At 41.0% G+C, this 27,320-nt stretch overlaps 2 protein-coding genes across 7 annotated transcripts in view; both read left to right on the top strand.

Annotated features, from left to right (window-relative positions):
• TRIP4 (thyroid hormone receptor interactor 4) overlaps nt 1-8,869 on the top strand; it is a 56,574-nt gene extending 47,705 nt beyond the window's left edge. For 3 of the 5 annotated variants that reach the window (XR_011498943.1, XM_014850459.3, XM_070500249.1), the window contains 2 exons: nt 2,426-2,528; nt 8,591-8,869. Coding sequence is in view for 3 of the 5 variants with exons in the window: in XM_014850459.3 (XP_014705945.3) it covers nt 2,426-2,528; nt 8,591-8,658 (171 nt within the window). In the remaining 2 variants the exon portion in view is untranslated. The remainder of the gene's footprint in view (nt 1-2,425; nt 2,529-8,590) is intronic. The other 2 variants (XM_070500237.1, XM_070500245.1) reach the window with 2 other exon arrangements.
• A 4,832-nt stretch (nt 8,870-13,701) lies between these two features.
• The window catches only part of ZNF609 (zinc finger protein 609), a 204,249-nt gene continuing 190,630 nt past the window's right edge, over nt 13,702-27,320 (top strand). Inside the window, exon 1 of one of the 2 annotated variants that reach the window (XM_044764729.2) lies at nt 13,702-14,161. The gene's annotated coding sequence lies outside the window, so the exon portion shown is untranslated. The remainder of the gene's footprint in view (nt 14,162-27,320) is intronic. The other variant, XM_044764727.2, reaches the window with a different exon arrangement.

Below are 27,320 nucleotides of genomic sequence, written 5' to 3'. Positions count from 1 at the left end.
GAATTGCTGGATCATATGGTAATTCTATGTTTAACTTTTTGAAGAACCAGCAAACTGTTTTCCACAGCAGCTGCATTTTACATTCACACCAGCAATGCATGAGGGTTCCAATTTCTTCACATCCTTACCAACACTTCTTATTTTCCGTGTTTTTTGTTTTTGTTTTATAATTGCTATCCTAGTGAGCGTGAAGTGGTATCTTATTGTGGTTTTAATGTGCATTTCCAGGACCTTATTTTTTTCTAGGTTTGTTGAGATATAATTGACATATAACACTGTATTAGTTTAAGGTATACCACATAATGATTTGATACGTAATGATTACCGCAATAAGTTTGGGTAACATCCATCATCTCATATAGTTTCAAATCCAGGACCTTATTTTTTAACTCTGAGACTGAAGGAGATCACCCAGACTGTGGGTGTAGAGAGAAGAGATCTGAGACCTGAGCCCTAAAACACTCCAACATTTAAAGGATGGGGAAATGAGGAGTAGTCAGTAAAGGAGCAAAATTACGAAGAGAATGGTATCCTGGAAGTCAAGTGAGGAATGTGTTCAAGAAGGAGGGAGAGAAAAATTCTGTCAAGTTCCACAAATAGATAAATTAAGATGAGAACTGAGAATCAACCATTTGATTTAGTAACATGGAAGTGAACGATGACCTTTACAAGAATTGTTTTGGTGGAGTGATTGGACCGAAAGCCTGTTTATAGTGAATTTAAGAAAAAATAGAAGGAGAAGAATTTGAGGCAGAGAGTACAGATAATCTTTTAATGAATTTTGCGAGAAATGGGACAGTAACTGGAGGAGAATGTGGGATCTGGAGAGTTTTTGTTTTCTAGAAGACATTACAGAAAGTACATTTGTTAGTGGGATTGATCCAGTAGAGAGAAAACGTTTATTGATGTGGAAGGAAGAAGAGAGTGGTTGAAATGGCTCGTAGTTTTGGAAAAGCAGAGCTATGAAGTCCTGGCAGCATTGTCCTCTGCCTTGACACTCTGACACAGAGAAGAGAGAGCAGAAAAATTTAAGATCTTGATTGTGATTGCTGCTGTTTTTGCCTCTGTAGAATTAGGTTTAAAGATTTTGATAGCAGCCTCTGGTTTTATTTGTGCCAAAGCGCCTCACGGTAACAGCTGGACCCTGCTTCTCTTTGTTCTAAAGATCCAGGGGATAAGGATCATCTTTAGTTTTTCTTTTCTACCATGAATATTTTGACCCTGCCTGTGAATATAATTGTGGCTGATACTTGATATTAAGCTATGTTTTATCAAAGTACACGCCACACCTGTCCCACACTGAAAGCCATGGTATGTGGGCAGGACCAAAAGCTGCTAAAAATTTCTTCTGTTTTCTTCACAGCATTACTTGCCACGTAGCACAGAGTGGTCAGTAAAGAAGTTTAATTGTTTATACTTATACTAGTTATAAATTTGCATTTTCTTATTTATTTTACTGAAACCTCTGTTTTTACTTTAGAGCCTTAGAGCTTTAGAGGACACATCTTAGCAGATGAATAAGAGTGGAAAATAATTTCACACTTTTGATCCTAATTACTAGGAGAAAGGTTCCTCTGGTAATGAAGTCTAACCTGTAGTCATAGTCAGCCTGTGAGTCATATTTGTCAAAGATGCTAAACACAAGACAACCCAAGACAGGAAACAAGGAAACGCTAAATCAGTTGGACATTGCTAGAGAGCACTTTCTGCCAACCCCCAGTTATTCCTGAAGTTGTAATTGTGTGGCCAGCATAGTCTTACTCTAGGTTCTGTGTCTGTCTTTGCAGAAGGAATAAAAGTCCTAAGTATTCACACAGATTTGTTTGTGATAAGAGATCCAAAGAAGGCTTCTAAATAATTTTCAGAATTGCTCTACCAGTTACCTTTTCACCCTCAGTAGGTCTGGACTACATCCAGCAAAACAGCTTTTGCATGTTCATACCTTTCAGAATGAATCATCTTCCTTCCCTTTAGTGATAGAAGGGCTCTGTTGACTGTTTCTGGCAGAATTTCCACAAGTGTTCTATTTTTCTTAAGTCTTCCAGTGTTTCCTTGAGTTGAACTTAGGGGATGCCCGATGCTCCTAATGGAGACTTCCGAATCTCCCAACTCACAGTCACTTGTGTTGAAAGAACAGTCAGTTCTGATTCTTCTGGGAAGATGTCAGTTATCCGTTTTTTAAGAAGTTGTTCCCATTATAGGAAGTCAGAAATGGCAGGCAATAGACTGTATAAGAATACTGTGCTAAGGCCTGGGGGAAGGTGAATGTTTGTTCTTGCTTGTTGAGCATAATCCTCTTTACCTGATTGTGAAATGAGAGTACTATCAACAGAATGTTAAGGTGAAATCTGGGACAGCCTTTGATCTCCTTGAAATTCAAAATTTGTCCCAACTAGCCTGAACTTTTTATTTTTACATTTCACAGTATCCAGACATGAGTCAAGAATCTGATTCTCCATTTGTTTTCATCTGCACAAATCCACAGGAAATGATTGTGAAGTTTCCTATTAAAGGAAATCCAAAAATCTGTAAGTCGCAGGCTTTGATGGCCTAATTTTCTTTTTTCCTTTTTCCTTGCGTCTCATTTGTTTAACTTTTTAAAAATCTTCTCTATTTACTCTGTTCTATGGCATCTCAAGTGTTGGAGGAGTAATATATTTATTGATAACTTTAATGTTGGGTTAACTACAGCATAGCCTTTCCAAAATGTACCTTGATCCACAATTATTGGCATGTTAGTGACTTGCTCTAAACTTCATTTGGGACCCCATTACATTCAAAATCCTATTTGTCAGCCAAGAGAGTATGCTTTGCTCTGCTGTACTGCTCTTTAAAGGAGGTAGTAAGCCAGTGCCAGTGGCAACTTTGTCATTTATCCATTGTTCCTCAGTATTCAATCCAAGAATAAGTCTTAACTTTTTAAGTGTCTATTTTTGAGTGTCTATTTTAGAGGCACCACTTCCCACTATTCCCTTCATTCCCCTGGTTCCCAGAGCTCTACCCTAGCCCTCTTGCTTTCCATCCTCTTTTTGAAACTTCTTGATGATTTCTTTTTCTGTGACTTTTGCTGTTATGTATTTGTGCTTATAGTACCCTCTGCATATTCACTTCTGAGGAGGTGCTTGTTGACTTTAGTCTTTCAACTTTCAACTCTCCTTCAACTCCCAACTTCTCTTCCTCTGTCTAGTCCTACAGCAGCCTCTTCTCTTTCAAAGCAATCTCAAGAAACATATAGTGGTGTTCTCGCTGCCTAACTTCCTTTTAAACACAGCATTAACAGTTCTCCCATTTGTTCATGTCAGTTACTGTTGTGTGCCTCTGTGACACTGCTTTCCTACTATGTGAATGGATGATTCTGGGGCATGCATTGTCTTCAGCTGTGTACAACTCTACCTCACCCTGTACCTTGGGGACCAACTAGCCTTTTTAAAATCTGTTCATAGAGAAGTACTTCTCAAACTAATGTAGATAAAAATCACTAGAGTGCTGTTAAAACACAGGTTCCTGGGCCCTCTCCCAAGTGATACTGATGCTGTTGGTCAGCTGACTATACTTTGAGTAACTGCTTTTGATCACAAAATGAAATGCTTGGAGTATGAATTTAGATAACGTATATTCACTACAAACTTCAGGCAACCTTTGTGATTTATGAGACACATATTCCTGAGATTCCGACAAATCAGAAAATCTGAACATAAGTTGCCCTTGACTTACAAATCATTTACTTCAGACTGTACCCCAGCTAGTAGCCAAGTGTCCCTAGAAATTCTTTTCCTTCTTCTCCACTGTTGAGGATTTAAACCTCCCTTTTCCTTTCCCTGTTTTTTGGTTGTGGAATCTACTCCTTCCTACTCTGTTCTATTCTTCCCTTACTTTAGGCACTGATAGCAACACTGGTCATAGGAGGAAAACGTAAATTTTCTCTCCGAGACCCATTGCTACTTGATTTTCAGTCTCAGTTGCCTTTTCTTAGTTTCCTCCTCTGTCTTGGTTTTCATCAGCTGCTTAAGCTCCTGTGAGAAAATGTTCTGTGTAAACAGAGTTTAGATATTTCTCTGATGTGTTTTACTTCAGTACTTTCTCTACCCAGAGACCCACCTTATCTCCATAAGGTTTAATAGGGGTGGGGGAAGTGATACTCTTAGGAGAAAGCTTTAATAACCTGCCTTTTCCCCATTGTTTCTGTTGGTTAAAAGCTTTAAAAAGTTCCACAACTAGAAGGACCCACAACTAAAAAATAGACAGCTATGTACTGGAGGGATTTGGGGAGAAAAAGCAGAAAAAAAAAAAAAGAAAAAGTTTTGAAAAGACAAAATGGTCTGTATGCTCATGTCAGGGACACCAGGACTAGAAAGAAATTGTGAGACTGCAACTTCTTCCATGGTAGACTAGACAAGTAAAACATTGGTCAGAAACAGGAGGTAGTGAAAATTAAAAAAAAAAAAAGGAATGAATAGGTTCACCAATCCCTGTGTCTTAGAAAAAAATTTCTGTTGATAGGGAGCCAACCTACCTGAGGACTCAGTCTGGTAGGAAGTTATGTAGTTTCTATTACCTATAACTGCTCATTCCTTTATCCTTCACTCCTCCTTACCATCTTGAAACACCTTACCCTCTGCCAGATCTTCCTTTCCTTAGGCCGTAGGGGCCACCTTCAATAGTTTACACTTTGCTCTTAATTTGGAATGCTTCACATTTTCTTCTAGACATTGTTACATGAAGTGGTTAAGTTGCATAGTATTAATAATATTAGTACTCCAATTACAGCCTTATGGCTTAAATAATTTTTTTTCATCAGATGGCCTAGGAACCTAGCCACCTTTTATAGATTAGTTCTATAAGAGATATAGTCCAAGTGCCAAACTTGTGACTTGCAAATAAAGTTTTAGAATACAACCCATTTACATGTTGTATCACATGTATATGTGTATATATATATGCCTTAAATTGAGGGTATGTATTTTTGATTTATGTTTCTGGACACATAAACTTGAGCTTTCTTGATCTGGGAATAATTGTGTTTCTTGAAATTGAAATAATTTAGAAAAGAGCAATGTGCTATATATCACTTGGCTGTGTGTCTGCTCAAATTAGGAAATACAAAAGCGTTAAGTATAGTAGAATATGTAGGTTGAATGTTCAGAGAGATAAAGGAAATCTTTTTACTCTAAGTGAGCTACATCCTCTATAAACTCATGCAAATACTACGTTATATCTTATGCAAAGCATGTGAAAATCCCTACAAGAGTTATATCAATTGATGACAAATACTTTTTCCCCTTTTAACTTCTCACCCGTCTGCTGCACAGGCATTAGATTTTCTTTTAGGCACCATGATTGAGGATGTGGTTTAACACTAAAATGCTGTAGGTACTAAATGTAAAAATATTGGGGAAATACAGAAACTAAGCGTTATCACTGCTTTTAAGAGAGTGCACTGTATGTTACCATAGTTAACTCTCCAGATCTCAAGTCTTGAAAGACCAGGCTGAATTTGAACTCAGAGTTCAGAGTTCCTGCAATCTGAGGACAGCTATGATGACTGCTTCTTCATGCAAGAAGCTCAGTCCGTTGCCTTCATTGCTTGCCCACGGCTGGCCCAAGAATTGCCATTATTGGCAGTCACTGTAGTAGATGTTAGGGAGGCAAAGAAGCCCTTACTTGTAAGGAGCTCACAGATTGCTGGTACACATATATGGTTTTCTTAGGCAGCCCAGGGGATGAAAGAATTTCCAATACCTGGGAATGCCTTGGAAATCCTTCTTCCTCTTTATCTCCTTCCTCTTATTAGTTTTCCATTTTATGACATCATCACTGAAACCGGCGATGAGGTTGCCTACCATTGAGTGCCTCGCTCAGATGGGTTGATCTTACCTGAGCTGCTCTCACTTGAGGGCTTTCATAATCAGACTGGAGTTTTCTGAAAATTATTCTTGGAAGAGTGTGATGAAGGTGTGTCTTTTTAAAGTTAATATGATGAATCTGAAATAAATATAGTTAAAAGACTTGCCTAGAGTTATATGGTAAGTTAAACATAAAACTGAGACCATAACTAAGAGAGACAACTCCCAAGCCTCAGCATAAATAATACGACTATTCTGACTTTTTCAGAGAACCCTGAGTTTATGAAGCATGTATGTATATTTTTTGAGTTTATTTAATATATGTGTATTATTTTAATTGGTTATTTGATTAAAATGACTTAATGAATATACAATACTTAGTACAGTGCTTTGTGTATAGGAAGCACTTAATGTTAGCTAAATCCTCTCAACAACTTTGTTAATTTTTTTCCTCCTTTCATTTTATAGTTGAGTGAACCAGTTTACAGAAGTTATATTTTGCTCAATTCTTTCTGCCTCTAAGTTTCCTGCTCTTTTCACTTTATCAGGTTGCCTCAGAAACAAATTATTCTAATTTACATTTCATTTTTAGGGTACAGTATCGTAGAGCTGAAAGGGGCCTTCAGTACTATGTAGTCCAATTTTCTCTTAACTTTAAAAAAGTTGAGGGCAAGAGTGATTAGGTGACTTCCTTGAGTTATACAACTAGGTAGTGTCAGGACTAAAACTGGGACCTGCGTCTTCTAACTTATTCAATCTAGAGAACTAGAAGTATGGAGCCCTAAATGGAATTCTAAATTCTGTCCTAGCTCATCCTAAAAAGCTGAATAAGATGCTGGTACCTCTGGGTACCAGCACCTTTACAGTGGGTACTCTTAAGTTTATATCTGGTCTTTTTGATTACTTAGTAGTCCCTATATTGTAAAGGTTTTGAAATTTGTAGTGATTTGATGAAAACATTTATTGAGCACCTACCATTTGGCAGTCACTATGGTAGCGTTAGGGATACAAAGGCAAACTTGCCTTGGAATAGGACTCTGCCAGATTGCTGGCACATGTTTGGGTTTCCAGCCAGGCTGCCTGGAGGATGAAAGAACTTGTAAATCCCTGGGAATATTCTGTGGTCTAAAGCCAAAATTAAAATCAACACCATTGTGACTATTGTGGACAGCATTCAGGGTATCACTTAGTGATGGTTTCTGAGGAACCTGAGAAAAGGAAGTAATATTATTCCAGAGGTACGTGTAGCCCTAGAGAGATTAGGAAGAGAAAAATTTAAGAAAACAGGGAAACTTGTTAGGTTGAGGTTTTTGTTTTTGTTTTTTTTGAGGAAGATCAGCCCTGAGGTAACATCTGCTGACAATTCTCCTCTTTTTGCTGAGGAAGACTGGCCCTGAGCTAACATCTGTGCCCATCTTCCTCTATTTTATATGTGGGACGCCTACCACAGCATGGCTTGCCAGGCTGTGCCATGTCTGCACCTGGGATCCAAACCAGTGAACCCCAGGCCGCTGAAGCAGAACGTGTGCACTTAACCGCTGCACCCCCAGGCCAGCCCCAGGTTGAGGTTATTTTTTTCACAATCTCCTTGTGCAGTAGTTAGGACATGTATTCTTGTCTTAATTGGACAAATGAGGATATTGAAGTGCAGAGAGACTGAATGACTTGCCCCTGGTTGTACAGCCAGTTAATACCAGACAAGGGTGGACTAGAACCTGGGTTTCCTGACTTCTGGTCCAGTGCTCTTTCTCTTACACCTGATTGCTGCAACAAATGAAAATGACAAGATATGAGCTGCAGTAGTTGTGGGCCTGTAGTACACCTGGCTGCCCTTGAAGGGAGGTTCCTTGTTTTGTTTTATTTATTTTTCTTTTTTTTAGTGGTGAGGCTGAACTGAACTGTTTCTAGCATCAGTATGGCTATTGGCTTAAATGAGACTTTTTGTGGAAGAAAGCAACCTGCAAGCTCATTCTCAGGCCGGACAGACAGGAACTCTAAGATTCTCCTCATGATATGGATGGCTCCTAAGGCTGGTACCACTGAAGCAAACTATACCCTGGTAGATCTGAGGAGTCAGAGGTCACAGACCACATCATTAGGGTGAAGTACCTCTCATTAGGGTCACCTGAGACAGGAAGGTTGCTTGTTTTCTAACTTTAACACTTAGAAGAGTCATATAGCCTATGACCTTTGCCCTTCTTAGCTGGTGATAGGGGCCCTTTGTCAGGAAAGTATTCATGTGAATTCTACTCCACTGTTTCAGGTCACTCCCCCTGTTAAGTCTGAGGCAGCAGAGGAGTGAGTTGAACTGCTTTTCTCACTGTGAGGGAGGTTCATGCATTATGCTCAAGCCACTAACAGGTCAGAGGAATGGGTTTCCCACTGTGTGAAATGCCTTCCTTTATTATTTGTCTGTATTCTTTAAAAAACTTGCCTTAGCATCAGACACCCTGGAAAACATGGTATTTCTTTTCTAGTAGCTACAAAATCAGAAATATTAACTTCTTAGATTCTTTAGGCAAATACTCATTGTGTTTGTGTGCGCGCATTTGTGTGTCCCTATACAGTGTTCCCACTGCTTCCTCATTCTTACAGAATGAAACTCTGAAGTTTGAAAGTGTCTGAGTCCTGAAGCAAGATAATTGAATGTGACAGGAACACAGTAACCAGAAGACCGGGGAGGCCACGAAAGATTTGCATTGCAAATATAAAAAATAAATAATGAAGCTTCTTTTTCTCCCTTACAGGGAAACTGGATTCCAAGATCCATCAAGGAGCAAAGAAGGGGTTAATGAAGCAGAATAAAGCTGTCTGACCCAGGAGAAAAGGAACTACACAGCATAGTGGAGTTTTGTGTACTAAAATTGCTATCCACTGGTCCTTTGGAATTGAAGCAGTAGAAATCTAAAGACTTGGATCAGGCTTGAACCTCTCAGAATTTAAACTCTTTCCAAAATCTGTATATTTTTCTTGTGGTGGGTCAAAATCTTTGAATACATTATTTATAAAAACCTATTTTAAAAATTCTAGGTCTTTGACATTTTTCTCAGAATGGTTTCAGAAGAGAAAGGAACAAGTTGGAAATTACTTGCCTCTCTGAGGCTTGGATTTGTGGTTAGGAAAATTCTTAACCTTGGTTAACGATTTTTTGAGGGACCACTTGAATTTTAAAGCTTCATATCAGGATGTTTGAGGAATCCTGTGTTTAATACAAACCTGTGATGGCACACAAAGGTTTTTAACAAGTTTTCTGCTCCAGTCCAATATCTCTTGAAGTGAACAGTGTTCAAAAGCTGAATAACCTCCATTGGCAGATTTTTTTTTGGAAGGGATAACCTAAAGAGATGCTGCCACTTTGTTCTCTGGTTTAAGACATTAGGACATAAGAGGATCAGACTAGGAGGAGATGGAGCCACCTGCTAAAGCAGCATGAAACTGCCCTATTTATTTTGTTGGTATTGCAAAAGCATCACTTGGATGGGGCAATTAGAAACAAACTGAAAAATAAAATCCCTTCAGTAAATGCATCCAAATACCCCCAAATGCTGAAACCAAACCCTTTAAGCCATCCATACCCTAGGAAGCGATGAGCTTTGGAAAAAGTAGGAGGTTAGTTTGAAATGAGATTTTTACTAGTCAGTTTGGCCCAACTTAGTGAATCACATTTTTTCTGGGGCTGCTCAGAAGAGCTGTCAGAATCTCAGTGGCTGGCATCCTCAGGAAATTCATGGTCTTAAATGTGTATGTTCTGCTTTTTATAAAGCACCACCACCACACTGGGGAAGTTGGATTCCCTCCAGCAGTTGTGTGCATGACTTAAAAAAGAGAGCTCGAGTGAGAGGAAAAAAGTGCCCTGTGTTATGAAAAAGATTAATTTCCCCTTTCTTTAATCCTTCATATTCAGCATTTATTTGCATCGAAATGCCTCCACTCATTATGCATTGATGTTCACTCAACTGTGAACCCTGCTTGTTGCATAGCTCTAGGCACTGGTTTTGTGCGGCCTGATCACTCTGGATTCCCCAGGAAAATCCACCCGATTCTTGTTCTGGTGATGCAAACATGCAGTATTCTCTTTCTTTTCCTGTTCAACTTCTGTAGAGAAAGTGGAAAGAACAGCTAATGGCACTTCTTTAGGGGAAAAAAAACGTCTCTCTCTGGCCTCCTGCAGACCTTACCACGATTAATGAAGCCACACTGGGTTCACTGTGCAGTTAATAGTTTACCAAGCAGTAGCACCTTGAATTCTGTGCTAGAATTGTTTGGTTTTCTTAATACCAAAATAAAACTGAAAGGTAGGAGGTGAAGAATCTAGGGAGCACAAAAAAGTTTATCTGCCTTTTCCTGTGCCTGAGCACAGAGGAGTCTGGATTGATTTTTCCACCTGGACAGGTTGTGTGTGCATGCCCAGAGAAAAACATCAGGAGCTGCAAGAGTTCAGGTTATGCAACCATTTTGTGTGCTGTGATAAGAAAGTTTACAAGAACTTTGCAAGTTCACAAGAACCCACTTCAGCATCCAAAATATGCAGCTGGAGCCACATGAGTAAATGGCAGAGTAACTTGGAAACTTCTCCTTTTCATGGTTAGACTGTGAAAGCCTGACTTTAGTTCACGTGGTAGTGGTATAAGGTCTCTCTTTTATTTGCAGAGACACCGGGGAGGAAGTGTGGGAGAGACCTGGGGGTAGATGGCCCTCAGTTGCTCGTGATGAATAGCGTAATTTAAGGCCTAGTGGAAAATCTTAGCAGCCTGAGTACAAACTCGCTGAGGAATAGCCTTTCAGTACTTTACAACACTTTGCACTGACCCTGTAACTCTGGGACAGCTTGGCCTGAGGGAAGTTTCACATTACTGAGCTGGTTTTCTTTTGCAGCATAAATATCTGCGCCCCCTTTTGGATGGTTGGATTCAGTGGCTCTCAATATGTATAGTAGCTAAAGGATTCAGCGTTTTTGTTTTTGTTTTTCTAAGCAGCACCTAGACTGAATTATATAAGCTCCGAGTAGGATATATATGAAACCAGAGACTTTCTCTGTCAGGATTTAAGAGGCTTTGGCCTTGTAGTCAGATGTTTGGATTGGAGTAAGGGGTTTTTTGGTTTGCTGTATAGCTAATCTGGAGAAAGAGAACTAGGTGTCCCTTCCTTTCTTTTTAAGCTGGAAGTTTATAGACACTCATTTTTTTCTTAGGGAGTAGGTGTGAGAAATTTAGACTTTAAAGATTACTTTTACAAATAATTACAAAGTTATGGCTTGTATGAGTTATAACCCTTAATCTCTTTCCATTTTAACTACTGTCTCTACTAAAGCCTATTTATGTGGATTTCATTTAGTTTGGTAAAAATTTTTTTAATGCCTTTGCTAGAGCTCTTAGCCAAGATCAAGACAGTATGGGGGTTGTTCTTTTGCCCAGCTAGAAAAGGCCAGTAAAAAAGCAAGCATCTATTAAGCTAAAGAAATCAGCTAACTTCAGTTTATTAGGCCTGAGGGGAGGAATGAAAATCCTGTGATGAAGGATTTTTTTTCCTTAAGATTCAAATAGCAAGTACACATCTGCTGTTCTCAGCTTCTGTGAATGTGTTTGGAAGGAGGTGATCCATATCACAGGCCCCAGCAGTAACAAGGGATCCAGCATGTGGAGGGCTTTTCTACTTCTCTCATGCAGACAAGAAAGAACATAGCCACAATGCCATCCTCTGACACAAAGCAACTTGTGTAAATGTCTGTCCATTTATGGGTTTCCACATAATGTGGATTCATTCATGGTGTGAAACTTGATAAATGGACTAGATTTCAGATTTCAGTTGTGACAATGGAGAGTCCAGAAAGAAAACCTAATAATGCTATACCCTAGCTTGGAGTCAGGTAAATAGGGCTGGGGAGGGGCGAGGGGTGGGATCGAGAATCCACGAAGGAGTGTGTCACACGAAGAGAGTGTAAGATGTTGGGATGAGGGGCAAAGAATGTCAGTACGGAAGATTTGAGAAGAGTCTAGATCTGTACTGTCTAAAATGGTAGCCACTAGCCACATGTGGCTATTTAAATTAAATGAAATTAAGAATTCAGTTCTTCAGTCACATTAACCATATTTCAAGTGCTCAGATAGCCACATGTGACTAGTGACTTCCGAATTAGATAGTGAAAATATAGAACATTTCCATCATTGCAAAAAGTTCTATTGGACAGTGCTTTTTCAGAGCAGGGGTCAGCACACTTTTTCTATAAAGGGCCAGGTAACAAATATTTAGGCATACAGGTCATACAGTCTCTATTACAACTATTCAGTTCTGCTGTTATAGTGCAAATGAATCCATAGATAATGCATAAATGAATGAGTATGGCTATGAGTCAATAAAACTTTATGGACACAAATTCAAATTTCATATAATTTTCACATCACAAAATATTCTATTTTGATTACTTTTCAGCCATCTAAAAATGTAAAAATCATTCTTAGCTCATGGGACATACCAAAACAGGCGGTGAGCCTGATTTGACCTGTGGGCTATAATTTGCCAACCCTTGGTCTAGAGAAACAGGGAGTCAAAACTTAAAATTCTTTTACAGTACAGGACATCAGTAACTTGAAAACTTTTAGTGTTTCTTCCAGACTTGAGAACTTTGACAAAATTTGGGTTCACTGTAGGAATGTTTACTTTCCTTTGTTCCCCCTTTTTACAGCCCAGTCCTCTCCAATGGTAGAGTCATGCTCTTCAATAAGAGAGAGCTCTTCAATAAGAGATAGTCGTGTTAACCCTTAATTAAGGCACACCTAAGTCTAAAACACTAAATCCTACTCTTTCTCTACCTGTTAAGTAGCTAAATCCTCACTTGTATCATTGCCCAGTACAGACTGGAAGTTTGCTGTCACCTGGGATCAGTTCTGTCCTTGTACTGCCCTAGAACAAGTTGAATATTGGTGGACCAAGGGAGATTATTCTTCCTAGGCTAGACGGGTTTAGTGTTCACGCTTAGGCATCAAACCCCCACCACGCCACCACCTTTTGTGTGTGTGTATGGAGATGGAGAGTAAAGGGATTTTATGAAGTCGCTCTATCCCCAAGTCATACTATCTTGAGTGGCACTGTTGAAGGATGCCTCAGGATAAGGGAAGAAAGGAAAGATAACTGCAGAGCTAAGATGGTCAAGGATACAGGAAGGACATAATAGGGGCTGAGACATGGGGAGCCTTGAGAATTAAGATAAATTTCTGTTTGCAATGGAAAAGAGGTGGAAGTTTTAGGGAGGAGGTCATTAAGAGTATATGTTTCACAAGTGAGAGGTGGGTAGAGGGTTCACTTACTGAATGCCTACTATGTGCTGGATAATGTGCTGGGCAGTCAGAGATGAATGGCAGATAAGGAAAGATAAAAGTTACAATTGTTAGAAATAGAATGGTGGGTTGGAGGACAGAATAGGACTTTTAGATAATAAAAAGCAAGAAGATTTGGTGATATAAGGATGTGAGGTGAAAAGGGATATAGAAGGATTAAAAATGGTTACTTTGAAAAGGAAAACAAGTGGTAATCCTAAAAAAAGAAACGGAGAATAAAGGATAAAAAATCAGGGGGTTGAACTTTGCTTAACCAAGGGATAAAACGGATGAAACCACCATGAGCTGTGCTTGCTCTTCTGTTCTTTGTGGATGTTCACACGTTCAGACATGGCCTTTTCCTCTCCCCACAGCTGAAGGACACCTAACAGAATTGGTGTCTTCAATATTTAAGGTACGATACTTCCCCAAAGACGTCTCTGCGAGGAAACCTGGTCTAGCGAGAGTTCTTTCCACGAGGAGAGAGCGTTAGGTTCGAGCTCTCTAATCCAGGTTTCTTCGAGTTTATCTCTGTTTTAACCGGCTCGCCGGGTTTTCCAGCATTCCCAGAGCTACGACTCTCTAATCCGGGCTCCGTGTGACCGCGCATTCCGAGACCCAGGATTTGGCTGCTGCATCCAGGTTCCGCGTTTCCTCTGCGCTCTCCCGCTCCAGACTGCACGCCAGCCCGGAATCCAGATCCGAGGGCCTGGTAGTCCAGTGTCCGGGTCTTCTGGGAGGCCCTGGTTGTCCCGGATCGCGGCGGCGGCGGCGGCGGCGGCGGCGGTGGCGGCGGCTGAGGGACCCGCGGCCCCGGACACAGCGGCACCGGCCGGGCGGGGCGGAGCGGCGCGGGGAGGGGGCGGAGAGCCGGAGCCGAGGCGGGGTGGGGTGGGGGGGAGGGGCCGCAGGAACGGATGGCGGCCTGGGCCCCGTAGCAGCGGCGGCTCTACGGCCCGGGGCCCCGGGCGGGCGGAGGTGGCGGCTCCCGGGACCGGCCGCGCGGTGAGTCCGGAGCTTTGTGTGGAGCCGGGGCTCGGGGAGAAGAGAGGCGGCGGCGCTGAGGGGGGCCGGGGCTGAGGGGGGCCGGGGGCAGCGGCGCCTGACGGAGGAAGTGGGGGTTGGGGGGCCGGGGCGGAGCGAGGGGAAGGTGTGTGTTGGGGGGGGTCGTTGCGTGGGTGGGGGAAGGGGCGTCGAGGGGCGCGGGGTGAAGTTCAAAGTGTGGCCGGGGCTGGTTCAGGCTGAGGGTAGGGGTGCTCGGGAGGAGATTTAGGGTCTGGCCAGGTTGTGGGGACAGGCCAGAGAGTTTCAGAGGCGAGTCTGGTATCTTGAGGGGGCCCAGGGCGACTGGGGCCAGCCAGGGAGTTAGGGGGGTTCACAGCGAAGGTTTGGGAGCAGGACGTGTGCACGGCCCAGGAGGGGGGAGCAAGGTGGCTGGGAGTGTACAGTAAGTAGGTTGTGGGTGTGTGCTCCTTCCAGTCTTCAGGTCACATTTACTCCTACCCTTTTCTTCAAGATGGAGGGATCCCTGGGCCTGGCCCTTAACTGCTATCCTTGTGCCCCCAGGAGGGTTTGTGACCCTGTCCTGTTTGGAAAACCCATGCTGCCCTCTTTTCCCTTTATGTGTAATTACGGTTGGATCATCTCTCTGCTTTGCTCAGATTCTCCTTCCTCCCTCTGGGGTTGAGGAGGAGGAGACACATCTGACCAATTAATGTGTGTTTGTGAAACAGGCAGCAGCAAACAGTCATTTCAGCTTCTAGGAATTAGGCTCACACAGGGTGGAGAGATCAGAGCCCTTCAGGGGGAATATTTCTGAACAAATCACAGATGATTAAATTCTGTAAAAAACAGCTTCCTACCTAAATGAGAGTGGGAAAGATGGGAGAGAAAGCCTGTCTGTTTCCAGCCATGTGTCCAGAGCCCCAGGGGTTGAGGAGAGTCCCCAATCCCCCACAGGCCTCTCTTTTCTGTATTAGGCTTTGCTCTGCAGCCTTGAGTTAATTTCACCCCTGCTGCTTTGTCTTGGGGGGAGGGAGTGCTGGTTTAGGCTGTTGTGAGGAGATGACTGTTCTGCTGCCACACACAATAGTCATGTCATTTTATCGGGAGTGCTACCCTAGGGCTGAGAACTGCTGCTGCAGAGATAAACCGGTCCCTCTCACCCGCCTATTGTGTACACAGTGAAGGTCATAGGTTCAAGTCTTGTCTGAGAGCTTTGGATATGCTCCATCTCCCAGGCTCCTCAGTGCCATTTTCTTCCTTTTCCAGACTGGGGCTTGCCATTGGAGGAGGCCAGACAGAAAGGCTCTTCTTTTTGAGTGAGGAACAATGCAGAGCTCATTGGCACACATTTTTCAGAAGAATAGGGGATGCCAGCCATGTTGTGCCTGCCTCTTTGGCTAGCCTGTACTAAGTTGTAGAGGAATAGTGTCTGGGAGACTTAACCCTGATGTTTGTGTCAGACCTTTAGGGAAGAAGATTCCAGGGGGAGGTTTCTACTCTTGTTTGAACCATCACGTTTAATTCTTTTTATAGAGATGGGACATCATACAGTGATTTTTGTTTATTTTTTTAGGAATACCATTAAAAACCGGTGCAGGATTAAGATAGGGAGTCAAGGACCAAGTACCTTTTGAATGGTGACTTCCTGGTCAGTAATAATTGCACAATAAAAAGCCACAGTATTTGCCTATTTGGGCAAGGGCTCTGGAAACAAAACAACTCTCCTTTTAGTCTTTATTTTAATTCTGATGAAAGGAGATGACTTGCTTATTGTGTGGAAAGTGTATCTGCGTCTGTATTAGGAAGAAATTTGCTAAAGAGAGGAACATTAAAAAAATCGTTTGAGGTCTTAGGGGTTATTAATGAGAGAAGGATGAGAACAAGCTAGAAGGAACCCTATCCTTATATGTGTTTCATAGAAGTGCCCAAATAATACTTAGGTACTATTAGTTGGGTAAAGAATTATTTAGAGCTAGAAATTAGGATTCTAGTTAGGACATTAAAGAAAATTTTTCTTTAGAAAGTGATTAGAAATCAAATTCATTGTGAAAGGGCAGTTGTACACGATACACTGTGTACACCATAGCCAACCATTTCCTATGGGTTATTGTTGAATAGGAACGTTAGCTTTTGGTTTTGGTAAAGGTCTTTCTGAGGCGCTGAGTCTGAGCATGTTGCCTGCCTCATCCCTTTATTTCAATGAGTTTCTTAAAATGATAGCTTGCCACTTAGATGTTGGGCTTTGTTAGGGGGGAACAGGTTGTTCTGACCTTTATGTTTCTTGATGAGAGAACTGTCTTAAGGCCTTACAGAGATGTTGACTGTCTTTAGACTATTTCCAACTATATGTCCTAGGTCTCTGAGTAAAGCCTCAGCTAAACTGAGTACAAAGCTTTCTGCTCTTGGGCTATTGGCATTCATTTCTGAATCCTGTCAGGTGACAGTCAAGGCAGAAGCCTCAGATTAAATTTGCCCTGATTAGATTTAGTGGTTTCAGAGTTGGGCCCTTGCCACAGAGTCTTATGAGTCTTCTGATTGTGACCATCTTTCAGAGAATACTTTGGGTTTCCCCCCCACCCCAGCTCCTTGGTAGAAAATATTTCCTTGGGAGAGGTCTAGATAGCTAGACAGATTAGTTCTTTATTTTGTGTGAGGATATGGAAGCATACTTTTGGCTCCTGGTAGTAATTATGTTGCAATTAGCATATAGCAACTAAATGACTGGAACAGGATAATTTGTTGAGGGGTTTACTGATTGCTCTGTCAAGTGGAAGTGCCACTCCTTATTTATTTGACTGAATACTACTGCCTGGACTCAGGCGTGGAGACTTAAGAAGTACAGGAATGATGTGTGGTCTCCAGAAGTTCTCACTCTGCTAGCTCTCATTACTGCCAAGTACTGTAGCACCTTCTACTGCCACTTTCTCCTGCTCCAAAGGTAGCTAAGCAATTGTTATTTCCCTTGTGGAAAACTGAATGGGAATACTGCCAGACAGATGGGGCCACTCTGAGATAAGGCAGCCTTATGTTGTGTGGCAAGTTTTCTTTTCAGCAGCTGAATTCACACTTCTACTTGATTTTTAAAAACCAGTTTCCTTTAAAAACAAAGAACAACAACAAAAAACCCACAAAATACAAAAAAATCGCATAGTATACTAAATATGCCTTCATGATACCACTCATAAAAGTTGGCTGTGACAGACAAAATGAAGATAGGTGATGCTGATTGGCAGGTTCTGGGCCCACTAAGTGTCAGTGAAGGACTCTTTTCACTAGGGAACAGGTAATTCATCAAAGCACCTGCCTAGCTGGGCATGTGGAATTGGCAGCAGCTGTGCAGCTGAAGAGGGATTATTGAGCAGGTGGTTAAAGAATCACATGCCACAGTGACAAGAAAATTCTTGGTCTTCCGTGGCTTAGGTTCAGTTCATATGTGTGAAATTGCTCTTTGTTTCATATTTCTTAATGCTTGATACTGATTTCTTACTGAGATGATAATGGAATAGAGAAAAGAGATTCTTCTTTCTCTGTGTTTCTTTTAGATTACTGAGTAGCTTGCCTTAGACATGGTCCTAGATGGCCCTATTGTATTTCTGTGAGTTCTGGCTTTATGCCCTATGAATGGGAAGGAAATAGTGGTAATTCACTGTTTCTAGTACTTGTTTATTAGGGGGAAATGGGAAGCAGAAAATTCTTTGCTTTCAGTCTAGTGAAAAAGGTTTAGGCCACTGGGAGGATACCCAGTAGTTTCTATGCAAAGGATGTAATTGACTTTTTGTATTAGGTCTACCTGACATGCCTTACTCAAGAAATTTGCATGTGTTTTTATTTTATGGATCTAATTCTCCACATAAAGTTTGCATGTCTTCAGTTGTTTGTTTTATTCCATTTTTAGTTTCTCCCAGCACCTCTGTAACTTTTTTCTTGGCATTGAGATTAATATCACTTGTTAGAATCAAATCATCACCCGAGGGCCAAATCATGTTAAGGAAATATCTCAACTAAATATTTATCTTAAAAACAAGTATAGCATTTTCTATAGCTTGGAGGAAGACTTTCTATTTTGAGGTTTTCTGTAAATTCCCAGATTTTTCTTATAGGTTATCATCATCATCATTATCTTATTTTAATGCGATTTTATTTTTCTTTCACATGTTCATGCCACTATAGTAGGCAGTGTCGTAGAGCCTAAAATGTATAAGCAAGTAACCTGGTGTTTATTTTCTGACTTTTTTAGTGCCCTTCAGTCATTGTCTGTATTAGGCCAACAGGCCGTGTGCTCCTTCTATTGAAACACATATGTGTGTGTGCACACATGCACACAATCTAATTGAATTCATGGAGTACTAATTAACAGTTGATTGAAGGGAGATAAGTGATATTAACCATTTTAGAATTCAGAAATCCCTTTTTGAAATGGAGTGAAGGCTCTGACCTGTTTGTCAGAGAGAGATATAGATAGAGATATAGTTATAGATACATGGGAAAGGGAGGCAAATGGTGTGACTCTGAGGCCAGGGCTGGTGGACCACTGCAAAGACAGGGACATTTACAAGAATCTGCTTAAACATAGTTTGTAACCTAGCTTTAAGTGGGAGCCTAGCAGTTATTTGTATAGTATTCACTTCTGGGAAAGAATATAAACTTCTTTATTTCCCCATATGAAGCCATCACAGTTGTTTGTTTGTTTTAAATTGTTCACAAACCACCATATACTTTCCTAGTATTCTCAGAAGTTTGCTTCCTCGTGCTTTTCCTCCTCCCCCACCTCCCATCCTAGTTCTCTGCTCTGAAGACTTCTCTAGCAGCTTGGAAACACTCTAATTACTGTAGCTATTATAGTCACAACCCAGATCTTCCACCTCCTTCCCACTCACCCCTTTCTATCTTCCTTCCCCCTCCCCTTGCTCTAGCAGCAGGAGTTGAACTGCAGTCTCATGAGCACAGTCAGATCTATGAATGAGCTTTATATCTTGTCAAGGCAGAACTCCAGATCCAACAGGGCTGATTTTTCATGGTTCTCTTGCTGTTTGTTCTTGGATCAGAGTCCCAGAAATAAGAGATGGCAAATACCTATTAGGTCATACCTAGTCCATCACTCAGGAGCAAACCTACGATCTTTCTCTTGTCTCTGTGAGAATTTTTTCCTTCTTTCTGTTGCAGGTGAAAGCTGTCTGATGCCAGGCAAGCTCTGAAACTGCCTTCTTTTTATTTTGCTCTCTGGTCATTAGTGTCTGGCCAACTTTGCTCTCTTGGATTTTTATTCTTATCCCATTTTCAGGATTACTTGCTCCCAGCAATATCTCCACCCCTTCAACTTAAGTCCTTCTTGATTGTTGGCACCACATTTGTGAGTTCCTTTTGTACTATCCGTTTTCTATGCCAGAAGTTATCACTTGTCGTAGCTTTGCCACAGGGGTCATTGTGGCATCCTCTTAAGGATGTGCATTTGATGGAAGTACAGGATACATCCCAGCAGGTGGTAATTAATAAAATGGCTTAGAAAATATGTGTGAGGTTGTGCCCTTAAGAAACTCCTGTACTGTATAAACAAATGCTCCTTCTTTCTGTTGGATTTGGGGTACTTCCTGTTCTAATCCTTTGTTCTCTATATGTGGATGAATTTTATTTTTGTGTAGCTTAGTTAGAGTTATGGTTGTTATCTGATTTAATAGTTATATGTTTGCTAATATAGCTTTTCAAAGCATAGAATTGGGAGTGATAAAACCCAGGTTCTGATTGTTATTATGCCTCTAACTAGTTGTGTGACCTTGTGCTAGTCACTGCTCTGTTTTCACTTTCCTTATCTGTGAAATGAGCACATCAGACAAAATCATCTCTAAGGTTCCATTTAGCGGTAGACTTTTATGATGTCAAGATTGTGATGGAAGAACAGGACAAAAATGGTTGACATAAGTGAGCAGTTTTTTATTACAGTGTCAAAAATATAGTCAGGGGGCTGGCCCAGTGGCATAGTGGTCAAGTTCATGCACTCTAGTTCTGTGGCCCAGGGTTCATGGGTTCAGGTTGTGGACCTATGCACTGCTCATCAGGCCATGCCGTGGTAACATCCCACATTCAAAATAGAGGAGGATTGGCAAGATGTTAGCTCAGGGCCAATCTTCCACACCAAAAAAATAAAAATAAAAACTATATATATTTATATATATATGTAGTGAGTATTAAAAAAAATACAGTCAGTATTCAGAAGGGCTAATGAGTATAGCCTTAGTTCTCTAGGGCTTGAGTCTCATTCCTCTTTGACATGTTTGTAAAGCTTATGCTGTGCTTTTTTTTTACTAGACCATCTTCTTTGGGGGGTGGGGGGTTGTACCCTCATATTGCAGGTTCACCAGCTTGTCAAATATATCTTTTTCTAGTCTGTTCAAGCAATAGGAATGTTAATCAGAAAGCAGCAGAAAAGGAACCTCAGCTTGTGAGAAGGAAATCATACCTGGAAGGAGATGCCTGGTATCAATAAAAAGTAATTTTATACATCAGTCAGAGATCTCTTATATCAGAAATCTCTTATATCGGAAATCTTTGAGCCAGTGGGACTGATTGTGGAGCTAGGTTGGACGTCTTTGTATTTTTGACCAGTCAGTGGAAAACCTCCTTGTATTAACTTCTTGTGATTGAATATGAGTTGCCCACTGTGTTTTGTTTGGAAAATAGAATTGCTTTTAATGCTGAAAATGCTAAATTGGTAACATTTGGTAAAGTATGACTAACAAGGAGGATCTCTAAAATACCCCCTAAAAGGGACTGAGGGATTGAAGGCTGGTGGCTGACTGTAGAAACTGTGAAATTGACAGTAATGTTAGGAAATCTTTGCTTTCAAGCAGTTTAAAGGAATAAAATTGCATAACCTAGTTGCTAATTCTCCAAGTTAGGATTTTTCTCAGCATTTTCCAGGTAATTCTTGGATTTGGGACTTCCAATAGCAGCTATTTATTGAATGTTAAGAGGATGATGGTCTTTTAATCTTTTTTTTTCCTTGGTTAATATGTTCAATCTACCTTTGAACATTGGAAGAAGCATTCACTGTTTTTAAATTTGTGCTTAAGACATCCATTAGTCTGTAAGAGAAAAATTTGGTGGGCAGAGCTATTGTTTATTTTGGACTCACAAAAAGTCATGGGAGTGCTTTGCTTTGTTCCCAGCCATCTGTAGCACATTACTAATTTTCAGGTAATCTAAAGTTATTTTGGGAAGAGATCCACCTGAATGTGAGATTGTAGAAAGATTTTTTTTTTTAGATTGGCACCTGAGCTAACAACTGCTGCCAATCTTTTGTTGTTGTTGTTCTGCTTTTTTGCCTCCCCAAGTCCCCCCAGTACATAGTTGTATATTCTTAGTTGTGGCTCCTTCTAGTTGTGGCATGTGGGACACCACCTCAGCATGACCCAGTAAGCGATGCCATGTCCACGCCCAGGATCCGAACCAGTGAAACCCTGGGCCGCCGAAGTGGAGCGCGCAAACCTAACCACTTGGCCACAGGCTGGTCCCCTAGAAAGATTTTTATTAGAAATATAAGTAGGGGGCCGGCCTGGTGGCGCAGCGGTTAAGTTCACACGTTCCTCTTTGCTGGCCAGTTCAGATCCCCGGTGCGGACATGGCACAGCTTGGCAGGCCGTGCTGTGGTAGGCATCCTACATATAAAGTAGAGGAAGATGGGCATGATGTTAGCTCAGGGCCGGTCTTCCTCAGCAAAAAGAGGAGGATTGGCAGCAGATGTTAGCTCAGGGCTAATCTTCCTCAAAAAAAAAAAAAGAAATATAAGTAAATTTTGTAGATAGGTTTTTAAAAAAGTGTCAGGTGAAGCATAGGGTGTTGAATTGAAAAGTGGCCAGAGTAAGTGCCATGTAACCCTTTAAAATCTAACCACAGGGGGCCGGCCCAGTGGTGGAGTGGTTGGGTTTGCGCGCTCCGCTTGGGCAGCCCAGGGTTTCACTGGTTGAGATCCTGGGCGTGGACATGATACCACTCATCAAGCCGTGCGGCATCCCACATGCCACAGCTAGAAGGACCCGTAATTAAAAATATGCAACTATGTACTGGGGGGCTTGGGGAGAAAAAGGAAAAATAAAATCTTAAAATGAACCACACCCTGAGTGAAATCCAGATCCTTGCAGTTAGACCACGTTGCCTGCTGGTACCACATTGCGTACTGGTACCTGTGGTTTCTTAGGCTATAGTTCAGTATTTGTAGAGGAAAGCAGCAGTGTCTGCTCTATTCTGTGTACAAAGTACAGCCAGTGGGCTTTTGGTATGTTACCAGCAATGTTCCTAGTACCATTCCTAGGTGGTTCACTTTGGGTTTGGTTTGGATGAACTTTCATTCATGTGAGCAGAAGTGGGTGTTCAAGAATGTACCTTGTAAACTTCAGTTACGAATTCTGAGGTTTGGTATAAAGCTGAGCATTTATCTTTGTTCTGGAACAGATGCTTCTAGAGCAGATTCTTAAAGAATGGTATCAGAAATGGAAATTTAGGAAGAGAAATTGGAATTGTGACATTTATGAGGTATATAAATCTGAAAGATATAGAGGGAAGGGGGAAATTTTTTCCTACTTGGCATCTGCTTTCAAATGTACCTTCAGTCCATCATTTCTGAAAACTGCCTAACCTTTTCTTCCCTAAGCATTACAATTCTTCCAGTTGCCGTGGCACAAAACTTTAGACTCATATTTGGTTCTTTTTTCTTATTCACCACCTCTTCTAATCATTCACTAAATTTGGATTATTCTAGATATCTTGGCATTTCTCTTCACTTTTTCACCTGACCTAGTTCAGGTCTTCCTCTGTCTATTATTGCAATAACCTCATGGTTAAAGCCTCTTTCTGTTCCATACTGCGTACTACTGCAATGTTATTGTAATTTTTATTTATGCATTTATCTAATGTTTATTGAGCACTTCCATGTCAGGCCAGACAGGGCCCCTGTCCTTTCAGGACTTACAAGTCTAGTGGGAGAGACCTACAATCAACTAATGAATGTACAATTATGAACTAAAGTGCTTTGAAAATGGAGAATTTGGTTTTAGAAGAGTGTGTAACAAGGATCCCTAGTGTAGACTTTTAAAAATAGAGTTCTCATCATTTCACTTGTTGCTGAAAAACCTTCAGTGGCTCCTTATTGCCTGCATAGGCCAGCACTCAAAATCGTCCATAACTTGGCCAACCCTGGCCTTCCTCAACCTTATTTCATTTATTTCTCACGCTCTTTATAGCCATTCCTTCAGCTTACTCTGCATTTTTCAGTCTTAGCACCTTAGTTTTTTTTTTTCCTTTTTTTCTTTTTGGTTGGAATTCCCTTCCCTGCTCCAAGGCATTCAACTCCAAATCTGACCCTTCCTTCAACCTAGCAAAAAATTTCATCTCCTTCCTGAAGCCTTTTTTAACCCTATTTTTCCCCACCCACCTAGTTCCAGAATTGATTTCATCTTCCTCTGTATCTCTTTAACTCCTTGCTAGGATCTCTATTATAACACTTTATCACACATTGTCTTTAATTATAATTATTTGTGAATATATTTTTTTCCTCCCTCATTCTAACCTCTGTTAAGAGACCTGTGTCTTCTCTTCCCCATGGCTTCTAGCCCAATGCTTTGAATATAACTTTATGCTTAATTAATGCTTGCTGAATTGAGTTGGAATTCGATTTTTGAAAACAAAAACTTCTTGTGATTTTTTTTTTCAGGCCTCTTTTTATGCTAAGGTAACTTTCATTCAACACATTTTATCCCCAAGTGAATAACCTAGGAACAAGGCGCAGATTATGAAAGCCTTCAGAAATCCCTCAGACTCAAGGACAAGCGTTTGTTGCCTTTACTGCCTGCAGCAGTACTGTGGTTCCTAGCTGATGGAAGACTTGGGGGAGGGGGAACAGGTAGTACATTGTGGGTGGGGGCAGTGTAGGGCAGTCACGGGAACCACTGGTTCTCTTAGAGGGATATAGGCATTGTTGGGCCCTCTGGGTGTTGTTGACCTCTTGGAGGTCTTTTTAGTTTTTCTGATTTTCTTCTTTTATCTCATAAATATTTATTGGATTCCTACCATATGTGAGGTTCTGCTCTAGCTGCTTAAGATCTATCAGTGAACAAAATAAACCAAAAATCCCAACCTCCTCTATCTTATCTTTTAACAGAAGGAAATAGAAATAAGCATACTAAATAATAATATTAAGAGAGTGATGAATGATGTGGGGGGGAAACAGAGCAGAGTAAGGGAGATTAGAAGTGTGGAGGAGGGATAAGTGGGGGAGGTGGGAGAGTTGCAGCTTTAAATAAGATAGTCAGGCATCTTTGAGAAATGTGGTGCCAGTGTGTTACTGGGCTGTTAGGCACTTCCCTGAGGTTGCTGAATGCTCCTCTCCCCAGCAAGAGAGAGAGGCAGTGTCTGCAGTTGTTCCAAAGAATCTAGCTGACATTGAAGGGGAAATAGCTACTCGTTATGTTCTTTTCTCCTGGCTGCTCCTCTGGCTGCCATTCCTGGAAGTTAATCGTGGTGAAAATTGCAGTCAGTCATGTCTGGAGGACACCAGGGGTAGAACTGGAGGCCTTGTAGAGGGTGGGATTTACCCTTCTGCTGACTAGGCCCTGGGTGCCTAGAGTGATAGGTAAGTTAGGCCTCTGAGTTATCACCTTCCTCAAAGAGATAAAGCCCAATATCATGACCTTCCCTCTTTCTAGTGAGGCCTCAGCAACTTTGTTTGGGATGGCTTTTTAAAAATAAGCTTTCAAGGAGTGTGTACTCTGTTTCCAGCTTAAAAATTGAATTTTCAGGTTTGTGGTATTTTGACTTTCTCTCAACACATAGCTAGCTATGTTCTGGAAGTCTCAGTACCAAATTGATTAGCCGAAGGATGAACATGTCTTATGATGTCTAGATGCTCTCTCGTTTGAGTTGTATGTTATAAATTTTCTTATAATTTCCTTGCTTGCTCTTTCCTAACCCTTCTACACCTTCATTATTTTTCCTGTTACCTCTTCCTTTTTTTCTTTACATGAGGCTCAAAGGAAACAGAAATCCCTTAGGCCAGACTGTTTTGGTTATTGACTGAAATTTCCTACCTAATATATAAGAGATGGACTGTCTTATTTCTGTCCTTGGATTATGTAGAATGAAACTTGTGGACATCAAGCTTGCAGCCTGTTACACTGTCTGCTATTTGAGATAGCCGAGGTACAGAACCTGTACACACTATTTTTAGTTAGTTATAGTGTCAGCTTGTGCAGTAGGAATAGGAGACGTATTTGCCATTCTGCAAAAATATGCTCTTTTTGATACGTAATTTTAGAATAAAAGTTCTTAATGAACTTGAGTCCATGCTGAGAAAAATCTGTTACTTTTGGGCAAATGTAGTTCTAATGTTAGGTGAACTTCTAGGCACATTTCACGTTGCTTTTCTCTGTAGGGATTTGCTCTCTATCAAACTTGAAGTCATACATTCTCACTACATATGCTTGAGTGTACAATAACATGTTACTGACACTGTGAACTTTAAAGCCAGCAGCTGTTGAATTCAGGTGTATGTTGTTTTCTTCTTTATTGATTGAAAGGATCTCAGTTTAACTGACCAAATTGTATTGCTTTATTAGTAAAAGTCCTTTAACATAGCTTAGTTTGCTAATGGAAACTGTTTTTTCAGTATTTATGTTTCTCTGGTTTGTATTAGTAGGTCCTTCCAGTCCTAGCAGAGCTAGAAATTCTGGCAATGTGGATTTCAGATGAGTCCAAAACACTGTCGCACAGAGAGGGAAATACAGAGCAGTGTCTGGCAATATTCTTTTTCTTATGGAGCCTTTCTATAAGAAAGGAATTCAGTTTTGTTTTTTTTTTTTTAAAGATTTTATTTTTTTCCTTTTTCTCTCCAAAGCCTCCCAGTACATTGTTGTATATTCTTCGTTGTGGGTCCTTCTAGTTGTGGCAGGTGGGACGCTGCCTCAGCATGATTTGATGAGCCGTGCCATGTCCGCTCCCAGGATTCGAACCAACGAAACACTGGGCCGCCTGCAGCGGAGCGCGCAAACTTAACCACTTGGCCACAGGGCCAGCCCCAAGGAATTCAGTTTTAGCAAGTCACCTTGGGGTAGGTGACATAACAGTGAAGTGGCATTTTTTTCCAACAACAAATCTATAATGTATTTTACCTGAATATGTGATCTAAAGTATTAGATTTATTTTAAAATGTTACATAAACATGATTAGTGCCATTTCTGTCATCCTTATATAATTTTTGTTTCCTTTTTACTGGTAGGCAAAATAATGGTGTAATGACTTAATTCACATCTTAGATACTTTTTTTTTAAAGATTTTATTTTTTTCCTCTTTCTCCCCAAAGCCCCCTGGTACATAGTTGTATATTCTTAGTTGTGGGTCCTTCTAGTTGTGGCATGTGGGACGCTGCCTCAACGTGGCTCGATGAGCAGTGCCATGTCCATGCCCAGGATTCGAACCAACTAAACACTGGGCCACCCGCAGCAGAGCGCGTGAACTTAACCACTTGGCCACAGGGCCAGCCCCTCACATCTTAGATACTTGATGGAAGGAGACTTAATCATTGAAATGTGGTGCTTCTACTGTATACACTTAATAGGAATGATAGAGGCAGCAAGGGATTACTTTTTTTTTTGAGGAAGGTTAGCCCTGAGCTAACATCCGTGCCCATCTTCCTCTACTTTATATGTGGGACACGCGCCACAGCGTGGCTTGCCAAGCAGTGCCATGTCTGCACCCGGGATCTGAACTGGCCAACCCTGGGCTGCTGAAGCAAAACGTGCGAACTTAACTGCTGTGCCACTGGGCCGGCCCCAGGGATTACATTTTTCTAAGGATTGAAATCCTTGCTTAAATAAAAGTGTCACAATCTTAATCAAAATAATGTGATTGAGTTGAAAATGTTAAAGGAGATTGGAGAAGCTTCAAAATTAGGCCAGATAATAGAAATGTGGGGTTTATTTATTTATACATAGATTGGTTAAATACTTCTTTGAGAGCAAATGTGGAGATCTGGTTTTGATTAAGACAGACAAACTACTTCTTAACTGTTGGCAGTTTTAGAATCCACAAAGCAAAGACATAACCTGGATTTTACTTTGAGGAACAAACAAGAATTGACAAAGGTTTCTGTAGGACAACTGTATTTAGTAGTAAC

Source organism: Equus asinus, chromosome 2 (genome assembly GCF_041296235.1).
Source record: "Equus asinus isolate D_3611 breed Donkey chromosome 2, EquAss-T2T_v2, whole genome shotgun sequence".
Classification (NCBI taxonomy): Eukaryota; Metazoa; Chordata; class Mammalia; order Perissodactyla; family Equidae; genus Equus; species Equus asinus.
This window is presented reverse-complemented; position numbering and strand designations above follow the sequence as displayed.